The sequence below is a fragment of the Maylandia zebra genome, linkage group LG8 (assembly GCF_041146795.1).
Source record: "Maylandia zebra isolate NMK-2024a linkage group LG8, Mzebra_GT3a, whole genome shotgun sequence".
NCBI classification, from domain to species: domain Eukaryota; kingdom Metazoa; phylum Chordata; class Actinopteri; order Cichliformes; family Cichlidae; genus Maylandia; species Maylandia zebra.
In genome coordinates, this window is record NC_135174.1 from 3249344 (window position 1) to 3260849 (window position 11506).

The 11506-nt window shown below is 41.7% G+C and overlaps 1 protein-coding gene across 4 annotated transcripts in view; it reads left to right on the plus strand.

Annotated features, from left to right (window-relative positions):
* The window catches only part of myo15b (myosin XVB), a 40504-nt gene extending 32972 nt beyond the window's left edge, over positions 1–7532 (plus strand). For all 4 annotated transcript variants that reach the window (XM_004574273.3, XM_004574274.3, XM_076887193.1 and 1 more), the window contains 11 exons: positions 29–105; positions 2813–2943; positions 3031–3125; positions 3772–3849; positions 3950–4046; positions 4683–4831; positions 4910–5040; positions 5830–5963; positions 6044–6177; positions 6402–6542; positions 6992–7532. In XM_004574273.3, coding sequence (XP_004574330.3) covers positions 29–105; positions 2813–2943; positions 3031–3125; positions 3772–3849; positions 3950–4046; positions 4683–4831; positions 4910–5040; positions 5830–5963; positions 6044–6177; positions 6402–6542; positions 6992–7072 — 1248 coding nt within the window. In that variant the 3' untranslated portion in view covers positions 7073–7532. The remainder of the gene's footprint in view (positions 1–28; positions 106–2812; positions 2944–3030; positions 3126–3771; positions 3850–3949; positions 4047–4682; positions 4832–4909; positions 5041–5829; positions 5964–6043; positions 6178–6401; positions 6543–6991) is intronic.
* Positions 7533–11506: the final 3974 nt, after the last annotated feature.

Consider the following 11506-nt stretch of genomic DNA (forward strand, 5'->3'; position numbering starts at 1 on the left):
TAGTAATGACTCTCTCACTTCTGTTCAGCTAGGGAAGGAAAAGGAACTGCTGAGGGATGAAATATTCTGCCAGGTTATCAAGCAAACTACCAACAACCCAAAAAAGTAAGCCTATCAAAAGTAAAGAGTCTATTTAAAAGCCGTAAACTGCGATTGAACAGATTTGGGTTCTTAAAGAGATTTTAAATTTTTCAAATTTAACTTTTGTTTACAAATTGCACATTGACTGAGCTTGCATGAAGTTATGTGCTGTACTGTACTGTGCTCATTCATACCTGTTCAGGCAGATTGTCCAGCACTGCCCTTTCTGCCACTTTCTGTTTTACTTAAGTAACATTGAATGGTAGGTGATTAAAGACTTACCATGATTTTCAGTAATCACGTCTTATGCTTTACCTACACTTATAACTGATGAGCTTTGATAATAGCTTAAATAACTGTGTTACATTATGATACATTTATTAATAAGTTTATTCAATGCATGCAATTTACTGATGTTACTTGAAGTTACTTTAACTTCTAATGTTTCTTTTCAACTACCATAACACTAGCCAGTTATCATGTGCTGTATAACCCAGAAATCATCTTTTTAAGGTATTATTCTCAGGTATAAATAATATTATACATACTGAGTGTCACGGCGGTGGAACGGACTCAGGCGCAGACTGAGAAAGCACGGTTCAACAACTCTTTATTAATCACACTGGTGCGCTATATACACATGAAGGGGGGGTGGGGGGAAACACCAGGGTCCCGGGGATCAACAGGCTGGGGAGACACACTTCTTCGCACTCGCTCTGCTCCTCGTCCAAACAGTCTCCACACAAGCAGCTCACTCTCACTCACGGGGTCCAGGGGTCACAAAAGGGCTGATCCAGGTAAACGTATTTACACAGACGAGGGTAAGTCGAAGGCAAGCACGGGAACAGCAGAATCGCAAAGAAGCCAGGCGATACTAACAAGAGTTACTCAATATTCCAGTGACGAGTAGCTCAGAGCCCCTGCCTTAAGAAGAGCCAGAGATCAACTGCAAATCACCCGTGATCAGCTGCAGGTGCGTGGGCCAAGGGCGGGAGCCCAATCTGAGCTCCGCCCAGGCAGACAGGTAGGAGAGAGAGATAGAGAGAGAGAGAGCACAAGGCGAGGAGAGCAGAGAGAGAGTGAAACAACAAACACTTGTGGCCACACTGGGCTGGCCGGGGAGGCACAGGGACCATGACACTGAGCTTACATTATATTGCATCTTCTACTATTTCCTAAAACCGTGTTTTAAGATGGTAAATAATATATTTTTAAACTATTGATTGTGAATTATAGGATTGCAGTGCTAACTGTAGAATGGAATCAGATTTTGACAAAGATTAACCAGAAGTGTAGAACTTTAACAAGTTATCCAAAGCTTCAACTTCAACATTAGCACATTATTAGCAAAATAAAAGTCAACTTGAAGAACAACTGGATGCTTTCATTATGAGTCAGTTAGAAATCCAAAATATGAATTATTAGTCTTATTAGTCTCTTATTAGTCTTCCTCCAAGACAGCAACAAGATAGCACTTTGGGACTTGTTATTGGAGCCGACTAGAAAGACGGCTCTGATAAATACCACCGAAACACCAAGTTCATCAAAAAGGTTTAGACAAAAACATACGGAAAAATACAAAACAACGACACATCTTAAACAAGCTGTCTTGCTGTTAAGCAATATCACAGAAAACTATCCCCATTAAATAAAGATCAAAATGCACCTGCTGCTTCTTTTCCTGGAACAAATAACAAATATGGAAAGGCAAAAAAAGTGTTAGTAAGATAAGAGATTCTTTGTGAAATGTTGGATCTGAGAAAAGCTTAAACACTATAATTGTTGAAAACCATGCAGTGTTTAATTTTTTTATATAAATGTAAGTTCTGTTTATCTGCAATTGAATATTTAAAAAGAATATTGTTTCGGTCGAGAGGTGGTGTTTATTGTTTATTTGCTTTTCATTCTCAACTTATTAATTTGATGACAGCTTTGTATTTTCTTACATTAATGTCATGCTTAGATGTATTTTTATGCTTTGTGGGACAATTTGTCATTTTTCTTTCATAAGTAATATAAATAATAAAAGTAATTCAAATAGTAAAGCAGGAATACAAACAAAGTAAGAGACTTCGGTAATATTGCTGTTTTGAGGATTATATTATGATAAAATTCCTTATTAATTAATGATTTCTGCAGGCATAAAAGGAAAAATAACTTGCAATCCACATTCATAGAGAGATAAAGGAGGTTTTGTCTTTATCTTTTAGATGAAAATAAAGAAAGGTAAAGGCTTTAGGCAGTCTCTTGTACTTGTACTTGGGGCATGTACAGTTTCACACTACAGTTACATTACACCTCAATCTAAAGTGGGAAAAAAGTGCAGTGTCTCAGGCTCATCCCAACACAGCACTGACCTCACAAAGGTGAATGCCATGGCAGTTCACCTTATAGATACAGTAAGCCGAGGGAAATAATAAGTGCACATGCCTCCATCTTTTACATCTTCTACTTTTACATGTTTTGCAAGATTGTAATATATAAGAGCTAAAAAGAGAATAGTGCCTTTTTATTATTTTTTATTTATTTATTATTTCTTTTAATTGGCTCTTTAGCATCATCTTTAGTGTTTAAAAATCCCTTACAGATTCAGGATCATTCATGCTTCTCACTTCCACTAACCGCTACATATCTGCAATAATTACAGTGCACTATTTACAAAAAAATTCAACGTTGATTTTTCTTTCTTTGATGTATTCTTTGCAATTATTATCTGATCTTGAATCTGCAGATCCAGCTGTTCCTTAGGTTGGCAACTACTCAGTGTGGTGGCTGGCTTTTTCCCTTGCTCTGCTACACTGCAGCCTTATATCACACGCTACCTCGATGACATCTCTCAGGATTATGTGCACCCATACCATGGTAGAGGAAGTTGTTTTGATGAGGAAAAAACTTATATGTCAATTTAATGTTTCAATAGCTTCTTCACTAATATGATGTCCTCCTCAGAACTGGCATCTTTGAGTCATGATAACCTCCAGCGCTCTCTTCGCTTTGGTGGTCGCCGCAATATCCCCTCATATCCCGAGATAGAAGCAATACTGGCAAGTTGACTTACTCACTCAAACAATACAAAGTTCTGATTGATCTGGCCTCATCATATAATAATGAATATTTCAGACTTTGCTCTCAGACTATAGACTTATTTGTGATTCTGACACTTTGTAAAAGTAGAATAAGATGCAGAGCTTTCAGCTATCAGGGCCAGCTCGGGCTTTTGGGAGACAGATGCCTTCTTTTCTTTTCTTTTAAGATTAAGCTTTCATTATATGAAAACTGTTATTTAGACTTTGATTAGGTGAATCAGCCATTATTTAGGCTACTATTCATTTAGAGTGCTGGGGGAGTGCTTTTTTTGGACACTCCCTTTTTTCACTCCCCATGTGTCTATGCTCCAATATTGCATGTCATTAACTTTTGCTTAGTCTCTCTATGTGTTTATATGTTTTGTTCCATTTGTCGTTCTTGTTCTCTCTATGTTCTTTTTATGTTTTTGTTTTTCTTCTCTTTCCGTTGACACCCAATCCAGCCACAGTAGATGACTGTGCCTCCTTGATACTGGCTCTGCCAGAGGTCTCTCCCTGTTCTTGGTTGTAGGGTCCTGACCCAGCTAAAAAAGAAAAGCCTTAAATGAACTGAATGTAATTAATTCAGCAGATCTCATTTTGAGTTTGTTTTCATTTTCTTCAGGCTGGCAAAACTTCTATCTATATTCCTATCCACCTGCCAGGAGGAGTGGAATTTCCCATACAAATAAAAAACTTCAGTGTAAGATTTATTTATACATATTTATTTATCCATCAGTAAAACCATCTTTATATTATTAATTATTAATATTCTATGCTGTAATTTTTATTGCTTCACATAGGTCACTGAAGATGTGGTAATGGAGTTGTGTAAAGAAATGGGCATCACCCAACTCAAAGAAATCAAAGAGTTCTCCATCCTTGTCATTAGACAACAAGGTAAACCAGAATAATGACATCTCTGTCTGACACAGAAAAAAAAGTTCAACTCAAATTAAAGTACTGTGTCTTTAAAGCTATTATGTGCAAATATATCAAAACATCTGCAATCCTATTTCTAAAAGGTAATTTGTAAATCTTTGAAAAACTATACATAGCATATCACCTTCATGTATAAATATTTGTGCATGTATGTATAATATTAATAATATTAAAATTTGAAGAATTTTATTAAAATTAAAAGAAGGGTAGAACAGGCTCACATTTACTACTGTTGCTTACTTTTTTTTCATTATTAAAATAATGTTTCATAATGCTTGTTTGTTTTCACTATATTAGTACCCACATGGTGCTTTTACTGTAAAGTCATGGTTGCCTGAAATTAGAAATATTTTTCCTAAAAAAGGCATTGTCTTAACACCAAGGTATATAAAAAAAAACCCAATACAGTGCAGAACAACTGAACCCAACCATTTCCCAACAAAACAGCACAAGCACGGGATTCCTCACTACAGGGTTCAAGCATTCAAGTTTTTCTTTTATGTTGTCCCTTCAGTGTAGATGTTTGTGGATACTTAAGAAAAAGATGAACAGATTTTTGCCCCCTTCCTTACTCCTCTGCTCCCCACTTCTTAGATGGGATGGTGCGTCCCCTTCATTTTGAGGAGTACCTGTTTGACTTTCTGGTGGAGGACAACTCAAGCTCCTTGTTGCTGAGAAGAGTGATGTGGAGAATGCCTCTTTCTTTTATCAATGACCTTTATGTGGATTTCCACTACCAACAGGTAACATAATGACTTGAATGTAGCTTGAATAATCTTATTCTAATCTAACCATTACTGCTTGTGTGTGTTTGTGTGTAGCTTCTTGCAGACTATCTGAGCGGACAACTGATGCTTCCTCCTGTCACAGGAGGGTCATCAACAATCCAGCAGATAGCAATGCTGTCAGCCCTGCAGCATCTGGCTCTGGGCCTGCAGGACCAGCCCTCACTGTGAGTTACACAGTCACAATAATCAGTTTAAGAGTGGACTGTTTATAAAAGACTACCTTTAATCACCTGTTGTTGCCTCAAAGAGCTCCATCTTGTGTGTGTTTCTGCTTTCTTTAAAAATCTGACTAATTAACATATTTTTGTTTGGTTAAATTCAAAATATAAAAATACAAATAAAAAGTTGTTTTTCCTTTACAGAGGTGTGATACTTGATGATACTTAATTTATTTATTATTATTTTTTAGAACAGCCATCTGATAACACATAATTGGGTAAAAAAAAAGTTTTATATTTTACATTTTTCAGTGATTTGAACTATTGCAAATATCTCAAGAAATATCATGCAGTCATCACTTAAAATGGTCAAGACAGAAGGTGGGGTGCTACGTTAGCAATTGAGGCTAGCAAGTTATATTCATAACTTTATCGTGGCAAATTACAGACACAGAAGTAATATAGTCCGGGGGCAATGACACATATTTAGAGCCTCAAGTAGACAGTAGAGGAACTGCACTGTTTTCGTTTCCAAGTTCAATGCTGGCCACTTGATTTTGCCAGGGTTGTGCTGGTATCCATCAAAGGGTTTTATCCAGTTTTGATGACTAAATGAGTAGGTGTGTCCTGATTTGTATTGTAAGCACTGAATACAGTGTTCCCGGACAATAAAGAGAAACACTTTTGAAAAACTTTCTGGCAAATTTTATTCTTTGAAACATGTCACTAACATCATGTATGTAATGTTAGTAAATGTACAGTATGTATATACTGATTTGTGCATTTCTCTTTAAGGTCAGAAATAAAGGGGTACCTGCCTTCACAGACTGGGCTCCGTAACAAAGTGGAGGAGATCCTCACTTTCTGTCAGGGTCGGATTGCTGCCATGCAGTCCCTTAGCCCTCAACATGCCAAAGTACAATTCATTGGTAGGTAGTATCTCTTCTCTAGCTCATCTTTTCTCTTCCTCCTCTGTTGATAATATTTGTCTAAATTCTGTATTTTTCAGAGGTTCTGAGTTCTCTGCCCCTGTTTGGATCCAACACTTTCCTGGCTGAGAAGGTAAGCCAGCGTGGTTGTCCTTCTCCGTGTGTGGTCTGCATCAACCAGGAAGGAGTGCTGTTCCTACACTCCAAAACACAGGTGCTGGTCTTTTAAAGAGTGTCTCTTGCCTTCTGTTCTTCTTTTCTGAACTTGATGATTTTTTCATAGAGTTTAGTGTTGTTTTTTTTTCATTAAATAAGTCTAAGATCCAGTCTGAAGCATAATTTGTCCTGTGTCAAGCCACAAATCTCTCTGCTAATGCTAACCAAAAGGTGTATGATACATCATATCAGCTGTTTTGTTGTTGTCTCTGTTTGATGCAGGAGCAAGTGTTTCGGATTCCTCTGACTGATGTTCAGTTCATGCGCACCATTCACCCCAATAAAAAAGGCAAGGTGCCAGCCGTGGACATTGACTATGGCAATCCAGCTGCTCCCAAAAAAATCACCATTCGTCTCAAACAGGTAATGACTTTTTGATCTGTTTTTATTTCACTGTGTGTGTTCTGTATTTTTCTGGAACAAAAAGGCATTTTCCTCGTTTGGCATCTTGGTGTGTTCCACAGTCGTATTAGAGGATAAAAATGTCCTGATACTTCTGCTGGTTTTTCATACTATTTGTTTTCCATAATTTGGCATTTCCAATTAATCTTTTATTCAATCAGTTGTTTTAACATTTGACCAAAGCATCCCTTAATACATTAAAAAAAACATCCATTCACTTTCTCCAGTGTTATAAATCCTCTCCTTTAAAGACTTTTTCAATAAATGATTACTCACATGTCAAAATGCTTGTCAATGATTTTGTGCAGTGGGTTAACTTCTAATTTGGTGTCAGGGACACACATCACCAAAGAAGTTGTCAAAAGATTTTTGCATTCAAGTCTAATTTAATTTTTAAATATCTGTTTCAGGCTAAACAGTTGTGCCACACCCTTGCTCTATTAATGGAAGAGCTGATTCGACCGGCAATCTCCAGTTCCATTTCAAAGTAGATTCAGTAGATACAGAGAGAAAAGACAGGTTTTGTTCTTTTTATTGTTATTGTTGTTTTATTGTTGCTATTGTTGAAACAAACTGAGTAGAAACATGCAGAAATGATCCTGATATGTGTGCTGTGTTATATGAATGGAAACCTGCAACACGTAACACTCATTAAGGAGCATACTAAGTTAGAGACAGTAAAGTATTAGAATAAACGTAAGCCTTAAATTTCATCATAATCTGAACTATAAACTGTTGTTGGAATGCAAAGTTGATTAATTATTGGAATGAATGCTGATGTCATTTAAGTAAATTAGCATCATTAAAGATTTACATTACCTGCTTAATAAATCGTATGTGCATTTTTTTTCCTATCTTCTTTCACTAGTAGACTTCCATAAATGAAGTATAATGATCACAGATGCAACCTGAAAGCTGTAATTCTGATCAAATTTACAACTCTGCAGTTAATCAAAGCAATAAATATTTTACTTTATGACAATTCACAAATGAGTACTCCATGACTGCACACCTACTGAGCTTTACTTAAGTATACATCAAGACAAGCTTTCTCAGTTATTCTTATTTCAATGTGATACGTATTTAGGAAGACATAATGTGGCTGGGCTCTCGCTTAGAGATGGGGTGAGGAGCTTGGTCATTCGGGAGGGACTCTGAGCAGAGGCGCTGCTCCTCCACATCAAAAGGAGCTAGATGAGGTGATCCAGGCATCTCCAAGTCAGACCAAGACCAACCCCAATTCCAGAAAAAAAGTAAAATATAAATAAAAACCGAATATTTTATTTGCAAATCTCATAAACTCATAATTCACAATAGAAAATAGAAAACATATAAAATGTTTAACATTTTACTACTGCATAAAAAATATTCATTGAATTTAGATTTTTTTTAATTTTGATAATTTCAGTAAAATTCACAAATAATACATCTAACACTCTTAAGAGCTTGAAAAAAGAGGGCTGCTGGACTTCAAGTTTCTGAAGACATTTTACTTCTCATCCAAGAGCCTTCTTCAATCTATAACTATCAAGGAGCAAGCAGCCAAGAACATACAGGTACAGGTTTAATCTTCAAGAAATGGGTTTTATTATACTGCAAAACAAAGTTACTACAAAAATAATTCAAAATGACAGAAACCGTCGAATAGCTCATCTCTCTTGGGAACATCTTGCGGCTAACGAAAGCCACTCGGTGTCATTCATCCAGTGGTCCCTGTAGAAAAACAGCCCCCGGACCCTTATCCGAAGCATCAGTTTGAAGATTAAAACAAAATTTGGGCTATACAAGTCTGTACTCTTATTCAGTGACTGGAGCATTGCCTCTGTCTCGTCCGTCCACCAAATCTAGTTAGGACACCTAGAGCCTATTACATTGGTGAGGGGGAGACGCCCTGGCAGAGAGGGATAAATAGGGATACATCGGTGGTAGAACCCTGCCATGCCAAGAAAAGATGTAAGTTTTCTTGTCTGTGGCAAAGGGCAGGACTCAATAGCACCAATTTTGCTTACTTGCGGTTTTATCACCCCATTTCCTATGACAAATCCCAGATATTCAGTTTCATCTTCGACAAAGACACATTTTGATGGATTAACAGTTAGCACAGTTGCTTGGAGATGCCCTCATACCTTTGCTAGATGTTTGAGGGGTTCGTCTCAGGTATAGCTATATGTCATAATATCATCAAGATACGCTGCAGTGAAACACACAGTACCTCATCCATCAGCCTCTGAAATGTTGCAGGGGCTCTACGTAATCCAAAAGGCAGGACTGTGAATTGGAATAGCCTTCATGGTGTCCAGCAGGTGGTCAGCTCCCCTGAGCGTTGAGTGAGTGGTACCTATGTTAGGTATAATAATGAACAATAGCTTGTGAATTTAGACATGCAGACAGTGTCCCTTCACCTTTAAACCTCTACACTTTCTGTCTAAATACAGATGATAAGGTGGGTCATTGGGACTACTTGAGACAAAACAATATCTGGAGTCTCAGTCAGGGTTGCTTTTACGGTCACTAGGACAGCATGTTATTGGGTGAAAGATGAGAGAATAGGGAAAAGCATTTAGTACTCATGTAGCAGACTTCCCTTTTTAGGTGCTGTTACGCCGCTAGTCTAGGCGTGTAGAGACGCACATAAGATTCTGAGGAGAGAGAAGCAAGTACCCTCCCTGGTTCCCAAGCCAAACAACGAACCCGGTTATGAGTAAAAAAACAAAGGTGGCTCTCAGGTGACTGTTTCCTCGCGGCTACGTGCAGTGGGGCTAGGGGAGGGTCTGTGCTGACGGACGTGGGTTACTGACCTGGTAGCCTGGCTGCCCCTGGGTGGGTCCGGGATGGGCGTGAGGTTCTGGGGGCGCTCCGTCTCTGGGCTGGGGCCCGGGCCGGGCCTCGGGGGCTTGGGTCCTGGTTGGTGTGTTGCCGGGGTTGTGGGCGGGTGGGTGCATGGGGGCCCAGCCCTGGAGCAGGGTGCCGCCGGTGCATCGAGCCACCTGGGGGGCTCTTCAACTGGTGGGGGAGATTGTCACATCTTGCAGGAGCTTTCCTCTCCTCGGGAGCTCTCTCTGCAGGAGGGGGAGATACAGGAGAGGTGGAGGAAGATCTCAGCCTGGGTGTTTACTGTCTTATGTAGTCTGGAAGATGAGTGGATGGTGGGGTGGGTGCAGTTTTCTCTGTGGTGGGGTTGGGTGGACTGTCCCGGGCTCTGTGGGGCCGGGAGGCGCTGCTGCACTGGTCCCCGGTCTGGATGGGCCTGGGCCCCCTTTCCCTGGCGGGTCGCGGAGTATGGGAGTGCCTACTGGGGTCAGCGGGGGAGCTGGCCCCAGGGAGGGGTCACTTGCCCCTCCCTTCCTTCCCTCCCCATCTCCAGCTGCCTCCCTCTTCCCGCTCCACCACAACCACCCACACATGCAGGACCTTGGAGTAGGGGTATGTCACCAGGGTGCAGAGGAGGCTACCCCCCCCCCCCCCCCCCCCCCCCCCCTCTGTCCCCTTCTGGCTGCCTCTGCCTCAATTTTATCCCACAACTTAGACATTCACATTACTCACACTCTCATTACACATACATATAGGATCTTGGGGGTGGGCACGATACACGGAATCCAAAGTACCATCAGGGTGTACACCTCACCCCTGGCGTCGTTGCCCACCTCTCAAGGTTAAATACACGTAGACATTGAGGGCTAGCAGGAGGGACCATGCGCTTACCTGCTGCTCTCTGGCAGGTAGCTCCATGCCCCCCTGGGTTTTAAATGCACCTTAGAACACACATGCATCAACACTACAATGAGCGGGTGGAGGGAGGTTTGGAGTCTTCTCTCACCCCCATTCTCTGCGACCTGCTGGAGCGGGGTGGCTAGGAGGAGAAGTTGGCCGTCCGACTGCGGTCTGGAGTGTGGGGCCTCCCTGCTGCTGCGGAGTCGGGGCGGTCTGCCTCCCCCCACCGCAGGGAAAAGGGTAACACCACCTGGGTCTGGGTGCAGTTCCCCCTCCAGGGGCAAGGGTACCTAGACCCGGTTTGTAGAGTACGCTTGGGGAGTGTGATCGTGTGTACAGCGTCTCTTTATGTCTGTCTCCACGTTGGTTGAGTGTGGAGTAAGTGCATATGAGAGCATGAGGGTGGGAATGGATGTTTGTATATGTGTGTGCCTGTATGTCTGTGTCTATATGTCAGGTTGGGTGTCAGGCGCCACCTCTCTGGGGACATCTCAGGCCCTCCAAGGTTTGGAGGCCTATCTCCCCCTACCACCACTTCCCCTGCCAGTGGCGGACTCCCTCAGACATCGGTGCGTTGGTGGTTCTTTGTGTCCGGGAATGGGCGTCCGGGTACACACCGGCTCACTCCTTGGCGGCCGCTTATCGGGGCCTGGAGCCTGGGGCTCGCTCGGGCCACTTCGGAGGTGGGGTGCCCCCGGCCTCTCGGCCTGGGGCTCGGTCACTCAGGCACGGCTGGCTGCCGGCGGAGCTCACGGGCGCGTCACTGCAACTCCCCCTGGCTTCTGCTCCGCGGCTGCTGAGTGAGCCCTCATCTGGGACTCTCCTCAGCTCTTTCTGGGACAGTGGCGCGGCTGCCCCTCTGTTGGTCTTCCTTGGTCTCTTGTGTTCTGGGGGCCTCTGGATGTCTGGAGTCTTGATCTCCTCCATACCTGCTTCATGCCCTGGAGGACGGGGCTGTGGCCCCCCCACACCTCTAGCAGATCATTACATGAAGGAACCTTTTAAAAAAAACAAGCGCGTCCATGCTCACAGGTGTACACACGGGTGATCACACCCACAAACTACACCCTTTTTGGCTTCTACCTCAAAGCACACTGTGTTCTGTTGATCTTATGTGCTGCACAATAATGTTTAATATTTAGTATTTACTGTCATATTCCCATATATCATTGTGATGTTGTTTATTCTATTACTCTTGTTCTCTTCTGCTTGTT